The 18,365-nt window shown below is 41.1% G+C and overlaps 1 protein-coding gene across 4 annotated transcripts in view; it reads right to left on the bottom strand.

The window, feature by feature from the left end:
• Positions 1–11,780, bottom strand: part of UBE2D3 (ubiquitin-conjugating enzyme E2D 3) — a 38,472-nt gene extending 26,692 nt beyond the window's left edge. The window contains exons 1-2 of one of the 4 annotated variants that reach the window (XM_006872715.1): positions 11,744–11,780; positions 10,295–10,450 (exon numbers count right to left, since the gene is read on the bottom strand). In XM_006872715.1, the coding sequence (XP_006872777.1) occupies positions 10,295–10,318 (24 nt within the window). In that variant the 5' untranslated portion in view covers positions 10,319–10,450; positions 11,744–11,780. Of the gene's footprint in view, positions 1–10,294; positions 10,905–11,223; positions 11,291–11,388; positions 11,723–11,743 lie in introns of those variants that run through there. The other 3 variants (XM_006872716.1, XM_006872717.1, XM_006872714.1) reach the window with 3 other exon arrangements.
• Between the last annotated feature and the right edge of the window lie 6,585 nt (positions 11,781–18,365).

Here is an 18,365-nt window from a genome sequence, read left to right as displayed (position 1 = left end):
ATATAGCATGACAAATTGGAGAAAAAAAATCTCTATCATACCTAACCAACTCTCCATTCCATGAGTAAAAGTTTCAGACTGAACAAAGTATGGGAACCTGATGTTAACTTTCCACTGATAATCCACATCATCTACACTTAGTAAGTTTAGTGTTACTCATTTTTCAAATTACGTGAACTCTAAATGAAAGGCAACTGAGAAAACAATCATCTGTCCCACTGTAAGAGGAAACTAGTTACTGGATTTCAGAGCAATTTCCAATGAAAAACCTACTCAGAATTTTCAAAAGTAATTTTGTCTATGGTACCTTTTGAAATGACTTTAGAGCCGACAAATTTCACAAGCTTCAAGAAAAAGCAATTTATGGAATTATTTTAAAGAACTGAAATTGTCAGCCCATTGCTTCCTAGTAAATAGAACATTGGGAAGAACCAGAAAGAAGATCACATCTGGTATGAAATTCTCATACTTTGCTGACCAAGGAATAGCTTGATTCAGGTGAGTTCTTGGCTGTAAAACACAGAAATAGGAAAATAGTGGGCAGGGGAGTTATGGACACATACTAAAATTAAAGGTTCCACCCACCTTGAGAAGACTTGTTTTTTAAGTGCGGTTGAGTGGGTTTGGACCCAGAATGACCCTGTATAGAGTTTTTGAGAAGCAGCTGGTGAGCTTAAACCACTGACATTGTAGTTCAAACCAACTTTGAAGTCCAAAGCATTTAACCCACAGATACAGTTAGAATACAAAATTAGAATACAATGTTACAAATTTATACAGCATATTCAAAGGTTCTGGTAATATGTTTTGGAGGAAATTTTCTTCTTCAGGATCCTCTTCTTCTGAATTGAAAATTCAGCAGACAGCTATTGTGAGATGAACCTAGGACTCCTCCCATTTGGAAACTTGCTCTGCCTTCCCTTTGAAAAGTTAGACAGCTCATAGGAGAAAGGGCCACCTAGACCACTCTAACTAAGTAAATGAGATCTTCAAAACTCACACAGGGTCTAATTTACCTCATCATGTTAAGAGACTACATGAGTTTGAGACCAAATCACAATATAGCAAACAAATTTCACATTATGCCACTGTGGGTTAAAATGCTGGACTGCATAGTAAGGTTGAATCGCAATGTCAGTGGTTCAAGCTCATCAGAAACCCTATACAGGGTCACTATGGGTTGGAACCAACTCAACAGCACTTAACAACAACCAAGTGCCTGCTTATTTCTTGGTAAGCACCATCATAGAAAATGGCACAGGATTTGGTCATTTGTCTGTCAACCAAACCATTCTGAAAGATAACCAGTATGTACAGCTTAAGCAACTGAGTATTCGCATTTGGAGGTACATTGATAAACAGTAATGGGCTTGACCACTTTATTTTTAAGCTCTTCCTTTGTGGCATTCATAAGGTATAGTCTCTTTGACAAATGATTGTTGAAGGTGGTGGTTATGTGCCGTGGAGTCGGTTCCGACTCATAGCGACCCTATACAGGGTTTCCGAGGCTGTAAATCTTTACAGGAGCAGAAAGCCTCATTGTTGAAGGTAGACTATGAAAATGCTGAGAAACACACTGTTCTTAACTTCTAAACAAACTGCTGACTCTCTCCACATCTTCTCAATGATTGATGATGCTAATAGCAAAATGGCCAGTCACAGATGACGAAGAACAGGAAAGGGTATGGACAACATCAAGGGCCCATTTAAATCTGTCTCTAATTAGAATTGACGCTGAAGGACAATGGCTGGACTCAAAGGTCAGTTGGCACCACAAGGATGGTTGTTCAAACTCACCAGCCGCTCCTCAGAAACAGGGTAGCCATGAGTTGGAACTGACTCCATGGCACTAACAACAAGCATCCTGCTAAACTATAATACTTTACACACATTACCTATATCAGATCAATATAACCAAAAAGGAAGTATTATCAAAACAAACAGTCAAGTCCCATCCTTAGGTACATTCCATTCTTAGGTACAGTAATTAACATCACTGTGTTCTACAGTCATCTGTTATCCTAATCTAAGACATTCATCTTATACTCACACAAAGGTCATAATGAGGATAGAGTGCTATTGTTGTTAAGTGCCACTGAGTAAATCAGGCCTCATAAGGACCCTGCATAGGGTTTCTGAAGCTTTTTAAATCTTTGCGGGAGCAGAAAGTATCTTTCTCCTTCAGAGTGGTTGGTGGCTCGGACCTTGGACCTTGTGGTTCAGAGTCCAGTGCTTATCAAATGGAACCACTACAATCCCAAGAATAGACTCAAGTCATATAAAAGAGACTTGGTAGTGCAGTGGGCTAAGCAATTGGCTTCTAATCACAAAGTTAATGGTTCAAAGCCACCAGCCACTCCTTGTGAGCAAGATGAAGTTGTTTGCTCCCGTACAGATTTCCAGTCTCAGAAAACCTATATGGAGTCCTGGTGTGGTGCTGTGGGATGATGCACTGACCGTAAGATCGGTATGAACCTCAAGGTCAGCAGATCAAATTCACCAACCACTCCCTGGAAACCCTATACAGGGTTGCTATGAGTCAGACAGATTCAAGGCACTTAACAGTAAGTTTGGAATCAACTAGATGGCAGTGAGTTAAGATCGTATAGTTTCATTTTCAATAGAATTTTTGGGATAAATGTAAAATAAAAGCTCTTGCCATCACTGATGACTTAGTCATGTCTTTCGTTTTATTTAAGAGTCCTTTTCTTTCAAAATCAAACTTTATTTTACTAAAAGACAAAGTGCCCTGGTATTGTGCTGTATGGTAAACACTGGACTACTAACCAAAAGGTTGCAGGTTCAAATCCACATTCGCTCCGTGGAAACCCTATGCTGTTAAATGCCATAGAGTTGGATTCTGACCCATAGCGACCCTGTATAGGGTTTCCGAGGAGCAGCTGGTGAACTTGAACCACCAACCTCCTGGTACAAGTAGACTTTTCAGTCCAGCGCATTAACCAACAGCGCCACACCAGAACTCCATATAGGTTTCTATAATGGACTCCACTACACTTAGCACCAAAACAAAGCTCTTCAGAGCACAAAGCACTGGACTATGAATCACAAGGTTGGTGGCTCAAGCACACCAGCTGCTCTTTAGGAAAAAAATGAGGCTTTCTACTCCTGCAAAAGATTTAAAGTTTTTTGAGATGAGGGTGCGAATTGGGAAGCAAGATGAGCAAGTGCCTTTATAAAAAATTGTGAGATAAGACTCACCCCTCAAAGAGCCTTTACAACCTAGTAAAATGTAAAAGTACATGCATACCTTGGAGATAATGCAGGTTAAGTACACAATCAAACCAAGTCACATGAATTTTTTGGTTTCCCAGTGCATATAATTTAGGACTTGTGGTATGACACTGTAGTTTATAAGCACTGGACTGCAAACTACAAGGTTGGTAGTTCAAACCCACTATCTGCTCCTGGGAAATCCTGTAGTCATTATGAGTCGGAATCAACAGCACTTAAGAAGTACATATAAAAGTTATGCCTACACTATACCATGGTCTATTATTACTGAGTACAATAACTAGCATTATGAAAAAGTTTAACATGTGATAATACCAAAATGTGACACTAACACATGAAGTGAGTGTACTGTTGGAAAAATGGTGCTGGATTGACTAAGGGTTACCACAAACCTTCAATTTGTAAAAAACACAGTATCTGCCAAATGCAGTAAAACAATGCTTGCTAATACATGCATGTATATCATTCACATTGGGTAAAATCAATTACTAATTAATCAATGTTATTGTTATAATTATTAATATACAGAGATCCTTAATGACCTTTCAAGAACTTTAACTCAGAAATGCATAGGTGCCAGTAGTTATTTCAATAGAAGAGTCCTTGGCAAAAATATTTTGAGTCTGAACAATTTCACAGAACTATAGAAATTATTAACTCTTTTAAACTCCATCTTATTTCAGATTTGTAATGAAATTTGAAATCCTACAAGTTTCTTTTAAGTATTAACAGGTACAAGTACTGTACTTATGCCTCATTACATCACTGAAAAGACATTAACTTCCTGTTAATTATAATTATAGATGAGGCAAGTATGCTTGCTCATTAGGTAAGGTTCTAAGAATGGCTTGAATGAATACAATTTTCTTTCTTTAGATCATCATGAAATGTTTTGTAAACATTATCTGAAACCAGAAAAGACAGAAAGCAAAATTTGGGTTCTAAGCTTTGATCCATGAAATGCAATTAAGTTTGTATTTAAAAAAAAAATTAAAGAACATACCAGTGTGAGAAAATATCAAATTATACATCAGCCATTAAATAGTACCAAGGCGGATTGAAGTGAACAAGTATTTCATCCTGAGAAAGAACAAGTAACCAAGTTGTAGTGAATCACAACTGAGAGATCTACTTCATTGCTAAATTTAGCTATGAAAAGTTAAAGGTCCTCAGATGATACAAAATACAAGCAAGCATTGAAGGTACAGTTGAGGGGACAATCTTCAGAGCAAATCTTATTTAAGAAGATAATTCAGTTAATAAGATAATAAATGCATCTGTTGTTATTTATTCTACTTTGGAGTCCTGGTGTGGCGCTGTGGGTTAATATGCCAGACTACAAAACTGTTTGAACTGCAACATTGGTGGTTCAAGCTCACCAGCTGCTCCTTGGAAACCGTACACAGTGTCACTATGGGTTGGAACCAACTCAACGGTACTTACTTAACAACTCTGAAACAAAATCACTGTTATGGCAGCAAAACCATATCAAGAACAGAAAGATTCAATTATAGATATGAAAATAATTTAATTTTGCTTATTTCAAAAGTTGTTGTTGTTAAGTGCCGTCAAGTCGGTTCCGACCCATAGCGACCCTGTACAAGGTTTCCGAGGGTGTAAATCCTTACGGGAGTAGAAAGCCTCATCTTTCTCCCGCGGAGCAGCTGGTAGTTTCGAACCGCTGACCTTAAGGTTTGCAGCCCAATTCATAACCACTACGCTACCATAGCTCTTTCAAAAGTAGTGATCTGTTTTAGCAAGGGAAACTGTATGTTTTACAAAACAAGTAACACTGTAACAATATAAAACACAGCTCAGAAAGACATTTAGACACATGCTGTCTTTAATAGACAAATCTGATTAATTGGCTATCAATTTTTACCAAAATTTCCTTTAAATAAATGGTTTCCCTAATTAGTGCTCTAGAAAACTAAAAAGTATAAAGCACATCTGTTCATGTGTTAGGACTCCTTGTATGGCACTGTAGGAGCAGCACTAGACTTCAAAACACAAAGTCAGTGGTTCAAACCCACCAGAGATACTCCTCAGAAACCCCATACAGGGTCACTATAAGTCAGAATTGACTCAATGGCATTTAAACTCAATGGCATGTTTCATTTCCTCTACCGGCAGCAGATACTCTCCTTAGGGTAATGACAGAATCTTTGTTTTTATCCTCTGGGACTATACTACTGTGCCGAAGAATAGGACTTTTTAACAAGTATTGATCAAATGACTATGCTCTGTAATTGTGGTTTTTATCCAGAGGGATGGGCTTCAAAATCATCTAGGGAACATCTCACAATAAAGTTTGTTCCCAGAAACAATGATTCAGTAAGTCAGGTAAGGCCTCATGAACATGTTGCTGTTGTTAAAAAAAATAAATAAATAATCGAACCGTTCTGATATGTAAACCTGATTTATTAATTATATACACACTAATGGATAGAAGAAAATTACTATGAAACAAAAGAATGCAAAAGCCAAACTTGGGTTTGAGTTCAGAATTTAATTTGAAGCATTTCTAATTCAGTGTTAGGAATCTAATTTCTTCTTTAATAGAATGGGATCACTATAGTGAAATGTTCTGGAGACTCTTCAAGAATTGAAAATATCTTGAGTAAGAATAGATATGAGTCTATTATTTAATGTATTAAAACTTGACAAACCAATTTAGAAATACAAGTAGCTTTTTCCTACTGTAAATCAAGTATTCAACTTCATATTATATGAACTGGATTTCACATAAACATAAGAAAAAAATATCCAATGTCACAATTGTTAACTGCCACTAAGTAGGTTCCAACTCATAATGACCCTGTACAGGGTTTCCAACCAACAGCTGGTGAGCTTGAACCACTGACATTACGGTTCCAAAGCGACTTTACAATCTAGTGCATTAGCCATAAGTCACCATTATTCAAATTAAATTTGACGATTATTACACGATCAGTTTGTCCTACACAGTACAAGTTAGTTGGCTACATAAAAGCTTTGGTAAGTCAGTTCCAACCCATAGAGACCCTGTACAGGGTTTCTGAGAAGTTTTAAGAACCTTAAAATACATGTGGAACCTGAAACAAACTCAACAGTCTACACAGGATTGTTTGGGGAAATGTATTTTGTTCCGTTTAAGATGCCCCTTAACAGTGCTTGAAAGCATGCTGCTGTGATGCTGTGGGTTAATGCGCTAGACTGCAAAGTCTGTTTGAATCACAAGGTTGGAGGTTCAAGCTCACCAGCCACTCCTCAGGAACCCTATACAGGGTCGTTATGGGTTGAAACCAACTCAGTGGCACTTAACAACAACAGCAAGGCTAAATCCCAATTATTTAAGTCAGGAAAAGAAAAGCTTATTTCAGGAAGCAAGAACTAAAATCACACCTTATAAAACAGGCATTGAAATGATTCAAAATGGCTGCAGACCAAGAAGTAGAGCGTGAACTCAAGCAGACTAAAACTTCTGTTTTACCACTTAGTAGCCATGCAACTACTTCCTAGAGTTGTTGCTATTAGGTTAAGTTAATACAAGTGCTTCAAACAGTTCTGGTATTACCAACACAAAAACTACTCTTTTGGACTTAGTTCACATTCCATCTTACATAAAGTTCTTTACAAATTTCCCAAAAAGAATACATACTGCATTATGTGTATTTTCACCATATACACAAAAGTATACGAGGGTACTTGAAAAAGTCAATTGAAAAATTGCAATTATCTTTTTATTTTAATTTTTACACACACTTTTTCAAACTGTATATGTGGCATTTGTTAAAAATACTAATGGTAGTAAAATTGTCAATGGTTTCCAAATAGCACCAATAACTAGCTTCCATTTCTTTTCTTAACTGATTAAAAAAAAAAAAAAAAAGCCCTATTAAGAACATACCACAGATTTTCAAATAAAGCCTGTATTATAATGGGAGGCAGAGGGAGAAGACCGAGAAGGCAGCTTAGTTTAAGAACTATTCCTACAAGAAAAAAACAGAACGTTTAACAATGAAAATTACAAATTCAAAGGTTTGATCAAATGAACTACTCTAGACTCAATGCATTCTACCAACCATTCATTGGAATATTATTAATAAAGATTAATACTCAAAATTTGGGGGCTTCAGACAAGAATGATTTCAAAAAACACAGGTATATGACAAGAAATATTGACATCAATGTTCACTTGACCTCATGGTTTTTCAGACCCAAGCCTCAAACCAAACGCCTGTTTCAAAATAAAATTTGAAACATTTCTACCTCAGTGTTAGGAATCTAATTTCTTCAGTAGAAACGTATCTTTAATCTAACACCCTCTTTAATACAATGACCTATAGAGTTGTTAAGTGTCATGGAGTCAGTTCCAACTCACAGTAACCCTGTATAGGATTTTCGGGAAAGTGGTTGGTGAATTTGAACCACCAACCTTGAGATCCAGTGTTTTATACCACAGTTCCACTCTAGGACTCCCATAGGGCATAGTATAAAGGCCCAATAGGGTTACAAGGCTGTAATCATCACAGGGGGTGATCCTGATGTGACCAAGTAGGCTAAGCACTGTTAGAGCAGCTGGTGGGTGGGTTTGAACCACCAATCTTTCAGTTAGTAGCCAAGAGCTCCTTTTATCTTTAAAAGGCACAAGTATCTTACCTAAAACAGAGCATCCTTCCTTCAGAGTTGTCCACTTACTAAATTCCGATCTGGGAATATTTGTGAAAAGCCTCCCCATGTGATTTTCTAACAGCATCAACAGTTAAAAACTACAAGCACATGCCAAAAATGTCTACAAAGCTTAACAATAATGTTCCATAAGACACTTGTTTTCCTAATGTGGAAAACGTTATTGTGCCAAGTCTCTGTATTATATAAATCTTCAAACTAGTTACTGTAGACAATATGGTAATAACTAAATTTTCCAGTTTTAAGAGTCAGTATTCTTTCACAAAAAAAGAGCTTTTCAGGATTAAAAAAAAAAAAAAAAGAACAGGAATAACTAAGTACCAGGGGCCTGTTCAAAGCTACATTAACTCAATTTAATCCAAACAAAATCTAAGGATTTAAAATTTGTTTTGTTTACTGTTGTATCTTAAGCAGTGCCTGGCACAGAATGGGGATTCAACTACTTATTGTTACATGTAACAAATAGCCACTTTACAGAAAAATTGAAGTTAGAATTCTAACAAGTATTTCTGCTCCATGTTCAGTCTTAACACATTATATGTTGAAATCATTAAAACTGTCACAGCAGCTGCTTAGCACCTGTGTAAAAAAGAAAAGAAAAAAAAAAAGACCTTCCTCTAAGGTGTTCTGCTCCATATGAAGGCTATGGATTTGAAATTATTATACATCTTGGTGCTTGGTGGGCTTAACTAAATCCATAGATTTTGACTTATCTGAATGTTATGATCTTTGTATTAAGCCACAAAATGCGACAGCAATGTTTGTAAGTGTGTTGGTGGCCTTCTAAACTTAGCCTTTATCAACAGAAGTGCTCACATGAAAGGATGTTTAAACAATCCTTTGTAACTTTAAGGTTTTAAAAGTTTTTTTTCTCTTTTTTCATCTCATAAATACAAAAGTTCATATTTCACATAAACTCGCAAGGACAATGCAATGCTGGTCTAAAACAAAAATCAAGAGTTCTGCATCAATGTGTTCACAGTAAAGATCTAGTGTCATCTTTCATACAACCCAAATTTTGTCAAGAAACTCCAAAGTCACACTTACTTAATGAAAATTAAGCCGTATCAGGCCCATTTTAGTATTATCAAGTCCTTGCCATTCCCTTCAAGGTGTAACTCTGAAAGTAACTTACCAAAACCAAAGTTTCTAACCTACAACATCCCCTGCCTCCCAGTTTTTGAGGAAGACAGAATTTATTCCATGACATTTTTTTCAAGTTAGCTGTAAATACTCCACCCTCTTCGATTGTGCAAGAACCAAACACACCACACGTACACAAGTTACAAAAAAAAGGGAAACACTGTCTCAGAGTTTGAATTTAGTTAAATCTCGAGCGGGGTGGGGGCGGGGGGCGTGAAGGGCTCTACAGCACTGTACAACCCGGTGTAAAAGCTAACATTTAACAAAGAATATTATTTCTTATTATTACGAAAGGATATGCCGGAAAGAGCCTGAACCAGTTAAAGCAGCCGCCATCTTAAAATGCGGGATAGAAGTTAAGAGCAAAGAAAATGAGACTAAACCACCCGAGGCAGAGGTTCCGCTCACCCCCAGCCTCAAAAAACCCTAGTTTCTTTCCAACTTAGATCGATAATTTGTTACCAAACCACGTATTAAGTGAAAACCCAGCTTACCCGAGGTTGTTATGAAATAGGCCGAGCAAAAAATAGATAGCCCTAGCCGTCCCTCGCCGCCATCCTACCCCCAACCACCCCTTCCCAAGCCCAAGGAAAAGGGAGCGTCCGAGGCTTTCCCATCAGTTCCCGGGGAGCCCCGGGTCTGGGCCTTCCGGTGCAACCCGCAACTAGGAAGCCGAGGCCGCAGCAACACTGTATCAGCCCCCGCCTCCCAACCCACCGCGTAACCCGGCCTAGACTCAACCCAGAGTTTCTGGCAAGACATCCATCCTGGCCCCGGCCCTGGCCCCCAGGAAAGTTCGAGACCCGTCTGATTTCTAGGCTCATTCGCCCAAAAGACCTTCAACACCTAGATTTTACAACTAGAAATTCGTCAGCACAAGAATAGGAAGCACCGTGACATCTGCCAGCGTCTCTCGGCAGTTCTGATGCCCAAACAACTCCTCTACCGGCCGCAGAAAATCGAGGCGCCTGAAATAGCAGCTTCACGACCCTTCCCCCCCAATTTCCACCGGTCACACTGGCACACACTGGCCCCAAGTGCTCTGTGCCCTCGCTTTCAAGCGCATTTTCTTCGAGCCTCTTCCCTTTCCCATGGCCCTAAGGAAGTGCCCCAAAGATCGGTATTTTCAGAATCCTCCTCCTCCACTCCCACGCTTTCTGCCGGGCCGGGGCCTTCCTGGTCTCCCGTAACCCGTTCCTCCTTTCCGCCCTCAGGTTTGCTTGCTTACCTTATTAATCCGTTTCAGCGCCATAGTCTGTGCTTTTCGTCTGGCTCCGCACTATATCTCGGGGTGCGCTCCAAGGTCCGGCCAAACTCTAGATTACCCGGGCGGCAGGGAAAGATGGTCTCTTCGTCTCACACCGGCTCTGCCAGACACAGGCGCCTTTTGCAAAAACGGAGCAGATCAGCACTCTCACGGGGCCTTGGAGAGACCCTGATGAATCCAAGTCACTTAAAACGGTCGCGATCCGGGGTGGGTGGGGTGGCAAAGCCACCCTACAGACTCTATGCCGTGCTGCGGCCCGAAGTGGGGGTGAGCGTGATGGGAAAAGCGGAGGGGTGGCTACAAGTCTGACTTCCCGGCCTCTCGAGAGGATGAGACCCAGGTGGGAGAGGAAGAGGCGTAGGAGAAAGGGGTGGGTGCGGGGCAGGGTCCGGAGCCCAGCAGAGGAGGAGCCGGGGCCTAGTCGGCGCTACGCCGGCGTCACTAAGGCAGAGAAAGGCAAGGGGGAGGGGGAAACAAGAGACTCCGGACGGACGCCGGACTTCTTTCGCTTTCTGCTCAAAGGTGCGGTCGGGGAGGGGAAGGAAATAAAGGGAGAGGCTTGGTATGTGTTGCTGTCCCCGCAGCTAGCCTATTCTGTCGCCCCTGACGCCACCGTACACTCCGCCTTCCAGCGCGCGCCGGCGCGCTCCCGCCCAGCCACCGCCACCACGCGCCCGCACTGTCCCTTAGGCTCCAGCTTAAGCGCGAGGACGCGCCCATTCCCTTTTCCCCAGAAACAGGACAGACTCCCCACTTCGCCAGCCTTTCCACCTCACCCTACCCCAGGCTGGTGGTCAACTGAACCCACCCAGGGCCCGTATTTCCCCTCACCAGTCGGCCAGTGGGCCGGCCTCCCTTCCCTTCCCCCAGCCGTCAACACCCACGCGTACAGAGGGGCCGGGGCCTCCCTCAAGCTGCGGCCTCGGCCTCCTCCCGCGCGGCAGCTGGTGCCTCCCCGGCCCTACGGGGCTCACGCGCACGACACAGCCACAAGATGTCCGCTCTGACGGAACTACTGCCAGCTGCCACGCTCCGCCCCTCCCCCCTCCTCCTGCCTCTTCACCGCCGTGTATCAGTCCGCCAACGCCGCCGTCGCGAGCACGGGACGAATCTAAGGGTGAAGGGGGACGGTTTACTTCCCACGTCCAGGGTTGTGTGTGTCTGTGCCGCTCCCTTTTTCTGCTCCTTTTCCGAACAGCACCTTCTTACTAAACGGATCGAAGGTTGGACTGGGAGGGCGGGGGCCGGAGGCGGGTCATAAACTGGGGGGAGGGCAAACGAGCGGCGGAAACCCTTAAACTAAGAGAAGCATCGAGAACCGGAAGGACACCACGAGAGGAAGGTAATGGAAGCGGCAGCTGCGCGGTCGATTCCCATGCCCCTCCCAGCAGCGTCCCCCAGTTTCCTCACTTGGTATTGAGGAGGTGGATCTCGCGAGAACCTCGTGGCTGCTACCAGGAGCTGTAGCTCTGCAAAGACTTATGGCCAGTTTTGTGTGCTCTTCCTGACGGGAGCCCGCCCCCCAAACCGCAAATTCTCGCGAGAATCAGTGGGGCACCGGCTCGAGCTGGGGCGGGCCACTAGAAGAGAAGCACCGCCTTTGAATGCTTGTGCTGGTGGGAGGGAGAGGAAATGGAATTCCCCGGACTGGTCAGAGCGCGTGCTGACACATCCCTCTCTCACGCGCCCAATCAGGAATGTGCGATGGGAGGTACCACAGACATAGCTTTAGTCAAGATAGACCAGGGCTTTTGAGGTTTCAGGTGCAGCAGGTTAACAAAATTATTAGTCCGTCTACCTTGCTGGTTAACCAGTGGGCGGAGGCGCCCTTCGTAATAGGAACAGTAGTTTTAAAGAGAACCTGGTCAACCCCTGATCAGCTCTCCCGCGTGTTGAAATCTAATGTTTCTGACTATAGAGGTTATGTACTGAGTAGGCCCATGGATCAGTTTCCAGAGTTATGCTCGACTGAATCGATTAGGACGGAGGATGGGGAAGGTGGAGATTGCCACCATCCTCCAGTGTTTAGTTGTTGCTGCTAAGTGCCATCAAGTCGATTCCGATTCATAGTGACCCTGTAAAGAGTTTCCGAGGAGCACCTGGTGGGTTTCAACTGCATACTTTGTGGTTCACAGTCCAGTGCTGCACCAGGAGTCTAAAGTTGAGTTGTTAAGTGCCATCTAGTCGGTTCCAACTCATAGTGACCCTGTATAAGGTTTCAGAGGAGCGGCTGGTGAGTTTGAACGACCTACCTTTTGGTTGAGTTCTTATCGAACAGCGCCACACCAGGACTCCAAGGTTTAGTTGGGGGGGAAATGAGCTTAATTGCCTTAATACTCATTTTTCTTCCGGTTGTGATGTTTCAATTACTGGACAATTCAGGAACTGAGTATCACTTTCAGAAGGTGGTGAGACCTAAGCAAGAAAACAGGTGGCGCTTGGGGTTAGAAAAAACTCAATGCTTAATGGGATATATAATGGGAGAAATAAAAGGATAGGATTAGCCTGTTTTCATCTGTCCCTGTACAGTATGTTGCTGTTGTGTGTCGTCGAATTGGTTCCCACTCATAGCGACCCTGTATAAGATGCCCTACTAGCGCCTGGTGAGTTTGACCCACCGACTCTGCAGTTCAAACCGACCGACAGATGGAGTGTTCTTCCTATGGTGCCACACCAGGACTCCTTTAAGTGTCATCGAGTCGGTACCGACCATAGCGATCGGGTTTCTGAGGAGCGGCTGGTGAGCTTGAACCTCCAACCTGGCTGTTGAACCCGACCTTGCAGTCCAGCACATTAACCCACAGCGCCACACCAGGACTCCATATGAGGGTGATTTTGCTATTGTATCCTTCAGGCAAAAGGTAGTTAAACCAGAAACCAAATCCAGTTCTATCCTGTTGATTCCTACTCATAGCCAACCCTATGAGATAGAGTAGAACTCCTCCATAGGGTTTCCTAGGCTGTAAATCTTGGAGAGAGCTCTAGTAGAGATTGGTAAATTGGATCCACTCTGACCTTGCAGGTTAGCAGCCCAACACTTACCCAACTAGGTCACCAGGACAGGATCCTTGTTAAGTGCATTGGAGTCAGCTCAACTCATTGCTACCTTTTATTGAGTTTCTGACGAGCAGATGGTGTAAGGCATTAATTTTTTAAAGGTAAATAAGCACTAACCTGCCATAAGTTTTGCCTAACATTTATAATGATCTCACTTGTTAAGTGTTCTTGAATCAGTTCATACCCAAATTGACGCTCTATAGGGTTCCAGAGGAGTTTTGACCTTGTGGTTCAAACTGACCTATGATCCTGCAGCACCACACCAGGACTCAGTATAGATAGAAATCTTTAAAAATTAATGGAAAAAATGTTTTTAAAATATGCTTGATTTTTTTTCAGAAAGGAAAGCAGCAAGCCGTTTAATATATATTAGAAACGATTACCCTACAAAAACTTAGCAGGTCACTGATCAGTTAAGAACTCCACACAAGAACAGTTTGAACAGTAAGGTTGCCAGTTCAAACTCACCAGCCGATCCTTGGAAACCCCATATAGGGTTGCTATGAGTCGTAACCAACTCTAGGGCACTTAACAACATATACTGTTAATGTATTAGTGGGGCAATAAGTGAAACAGTGATCCACACAGTTGAAAGCCTTAATCATGATCCATACAATTGAAAGCCTTTGAGTAGTCAATAAAGCACAGGTAAATATCTTGCTGGTATTCTTTGCTTTCAGCCAAGATCCATCTGATGTCAGCATTGATATCCCTTGTTATACCTCCTCCACAGAATCCAGCTTGAACCTTTGGTTAAGTTCTCTTTCAATGTATGGTTGCAACCATTTTTGTATTATCTTTAGTAAAACTTTACTCCCATGGGGTATCAGTGATGTCCAATATTTTCTGCATTTCGTTGTGTCACCTCTCTTTGGAATGGGCACAAATACGGATCTTTTCCAGTCAGTTGACCAGGTTGTTGTTGTTGTTAAGTGCCGTCAAGTTAGTTCCAACCCATAGCGACCCTGTATAGGGTTTCCAAGGAGTAGCTGGTGAGCTTAACCACTGACCTCACGATTCAAAACGATTTTGCAGTCGGACGCGTTAACCCATACCTCCACACCAGGACTTGAGTTGACCAGGTAGTTGTCTTCAAAGTTTCTTGGCATTGATGAGTGAGTGTCTCCAGTGCTGCATCAGTTTGTTGAAAGATTTCAATTTGTATTTCATCTTTTCGCGATGCTTTGTTCTTTGCCAATGCTTTAAATGCACCTTGGTCTTCCTTCAGGATCTTTGGCTCTTGATCATATGTTACCTCTTGAAAAGGTTGAACATTGACCTTTTTTTTTTCCCCCCGACCATTTCTTTTTGGTGCAGTGACTCTGTGTATTCTTTCCATCTTCTTTAGATGCTTTCTGCATCATCCAATATTTTGCCCAAATAATCCTTCAGTCGAGGCTTGAATTTTTCATCAGTTCTCTCAGCTTGAGAAATGCTGAGCCTTTTCTTCCCTTTTGGTTTTCTTACTCCAGGTTTTTTAAGATTTCTTTTGTCTTCCTGAGCTGACCTTTGAAATTTTCTGTTCAACTATTTTACTTCCTCACTTCTTCTATTTGCTTTAGCATCTCTACTCTGAAGAGCAAGTTTCAGAGTCTCTTCTGATATCCATTTTGGTCTTTTCTTTTTCTTGTTTTCTTAATGAGCTTTTGCTTCCTTCTTGTATGATGTTCTTGATGTCATCCCATAACTCTTCTGGTCTTAGGTCTTTAGTGTAGAATGCATCACATATATTCCTCACATGATCTCTAAATTCAGGTGGATGTATTCAAGGTCATATTTTGGCTTTTGTGAACTTGTTTTAATTTTATCAGCTTTAGTCTGAATTTGCATATGAGCAATTGATAGTCTGTTCCACAGTCTGCCCCTGGCCTTGTTTTGAGTGGCCTTGTTTTTCCACTAACTCGTTCCACAGATGTAGTCAGTGTGATTTCTCTATTTTCCATCTGGCGAGATCCGTGTATATTGTTGTTTTATGTTGTTTAAAAAAGATCTTTGCAATGAAGAAGTCATTGGTCTTCCAAAATTCTATTAAGCAATCTCAAGCATTGTTTCGATCACCAACACCATATTTTCCAACTACTGATCCTTCCTCTTTGTTTCCACCTTTGCATTCCAGTTGCCAGTAATTATCAATACATCTTGATTGCATGTTTGATCAATTTCAGATTGAAAAAGTTGATAGAATTATTCAGTTTCATCATCACTTGCTTTAGTGTTTGGTGTGTAAATTTGAAAAATAATTGTTAACTGGTCTTCATGGTAGGCATATGGATATCATACTATCACAAACAGCTTTGTATTTTTAGATAGATCTTGATATGTTCTTTTTGACGATGAATGAGATGCCATTGCTCTTCAATTTGTCATTCCCAGCAGAGTAAACCTTATGATTGTCAGATTCAAAGAAGCCAATACCAGTCCATTTCAGCTCACTAATGCCTAGGATATTGATGTTTATGCATTTCATTTTTTACAATTTCTAATTTTCCTAGATTCATACTTTGTTCACTCCAAGTTCTGATTATTAATGAATATTTACAATTGTTTCTCTTCATTTTGAGTTGTGCCCCATCAGCAAATGAAGGTCCTGAGTGCTTTACTCCATTCGCATCATCTTTGTCAACTATCTCTACTTTAGGAGGCAGCTCTTTTCCAGTCGCATTTGAGTGCCTTCCAACCTGCGGAGCTCATTTTCCGGCACTACATCTGATAATATTCTGGTGCTCTTCATTATGTTTCAGTATTCAGTAATCTGGTGCTCACAATGTTCCACTGCTATTCATAATGTTTTCAGTGACTAAATATTCAAAAGTAGCTGATTTGTCCTTCTTCCTATTTGGCCTTCATCTGGAAGCTCAGCTGAAACCTGTCTACTGTGGGTAATCGTGCTGGTATTTAAAATACCTGTGATAAAGCTTCCAAAATCACAGTAACATGCTAGTCATCACAGTATGAGAAACTGACAGATGAGTGGTGGGGCACAGATATGAATCTCTTCAATTCCATTGGCCAGGTAGCTCTCTTCACAATTTCTTGGCATAAACAAATGAGTATATTCAGCATTGCATCCATTTGGAGAAACCTTTGAATTTGTAGTCCATCAATTCTTGGTGCCTTGATTTTCAACACTGCCTTCAGTGCAGCTTGGACTGCTTCCTTAAGTACCATCAGTTCTTAATCATATGCCACCTCTTGAAATGATTGAACATCTACCATTTATTTTTGGTAGAGTGACTCTGTGTATTCTTTTCATCTGCTTTGAATGCATCATTCAATATTTTGCCCATTGTTGTTAGGTGCCGACAAGTTGGTTCTGACTTATAAAGGCCCTGTGCACAACAGAATGGAAGAGTGCCTGATACTGCACCATAGGATCCTTTCAATATTGCAAGTCAAAGCTTGAATTTTTTCTTCAGCTCTTTCAGCTTGAGAAATGCTGAACATGGTCTTCCCTTGGTTTTTTTCTAACTCCAGGTCTGTGCATTTAATTATAATACCTGACTTTATATTCTCAAGCTGCCATTTGAAATTTTCTGTTCAGCTTTTTACTTCATTGTATCTTCCAGTCGCTTTAGCTTCTCTACGCTCAAGAGCAAGTTTCAGAGTCTCTTTTGACAACCATTTTTGTTTTTTTCTTTATTTCCTATATTTACAATGATTTTTTTTTCTTTTTTAAACTTTTTATTGTGAATTAAGTGAAGGTTTACAGACAAGATCATTATATACTTTGTTTCATCTCAATGATTACAATCCCCTCCCTGTAACAACCTCCCTGTCGTTCCCCATTTGCATCTTATATTTTACAAATGAACAAAGCAAAATTATTTGATATACAGATACAAAACAAAAGATACATATTCATTTAAATATCTGGAGGGCACAATCTGCAAGCCATCCTCCTGCCCGTAGGCACACAGCCTTACTGAGTCCATTGGCCTGCAGCTGCCCTGTTTTTCCATGCCACCCCCTTGCCTCTGCCACTAACTCTGCTGTCACCAGTTTTCTAGGTAGGCCACTGCTACTCATAAGGTTTCAGGGCCTAACCATTCAAAAATGATTTGCCTCTCCTTCCTATTCTGTTTCTTATTCTGGATGCTTAAACAATATGGGTGACCCTGCTGGTATTTAAAATACCAGTGGCGTAAGTTCCAGCATAACATCAATGCACAAGCCACCACAGTTAGACAAGTGGGTGGCTCCTTTCTTCTAACAAGCATAATATACCCAGTATGAGGCATGGAGGAGAGTCTTGGTGTGGAGCTGTGAGATAAGCACTGGATTGCTAACCAAAAGGTTGGTGGTTCAATTTCACCATCTGCTCCTTGGAAACCCTGTAGGGTTGCTGAGTTGGAACCCACTCAATAGCACTTAACAACAACAACAGCAGGCATGGAGATGGCGGGAGAAACCCATATTTAAGTTATTCTCTATTGTTTCCCAGTTGTGTGATCTTGGTCTACTGTTTCCTTCAACACCAAACTGAAAATAATAGCTGTTCTTTCTTTACAGCGTATGTGGTTCAAAAGTCATAATGTATGTGAGAAAATACAGAGTTCAGTGTAAATATTTTATTAACCAGTCAGATATTAACTAGCCATATTGTGAAACAAATGTGCAGTAACAATAATAACAAAAAAAAATAAAACCCACAGTTGCATCCAGTTGACTTTAATTCATCGTGACCCCATGTGTTTCAGAGTAGAATTGTGTTCATAGGGTTTTTGATGACTGATTTTTTGGAGTATATTTCCGGGCCTTTCTTTTGAGGTACTACTGAGTAAACTTGAATCTCTTAATATTTTTGCTATCAGCCAAGTGCATTAACTGTTTATACCACCCAGGGACTCCAATAATAAATAATGGTAATTTGGTATTTTTCTTATAAATACCACTTTACAAATGAAGAAACTGAGGCACAGATTGATTCAGTTACTATACAAAGGTCACATTGTTAAAGTGGCAGAAGTAGAATTTT

This window comes from Chrysochloris asiatica, unplaced genomic scaffold (genome assembly GCF_000296735.1).
Source record: "Chrysochloris asiatica unplaced genomic scaffold, ChrAsi1.0 scaffold00211, whole genome shotgun sequence".
NCBI classification, from domain to species: Eukaryota; Metazoa; Chordata; class Mammalia; order Afrosoricida; family Chrysochloridae; genus Chrysochloris; species Chrysochloris asiatica.
Note: the sequence above shows the minus strand (reverse complement) of the source record. Positions and strands in the feature narration are given on the sequence as shown.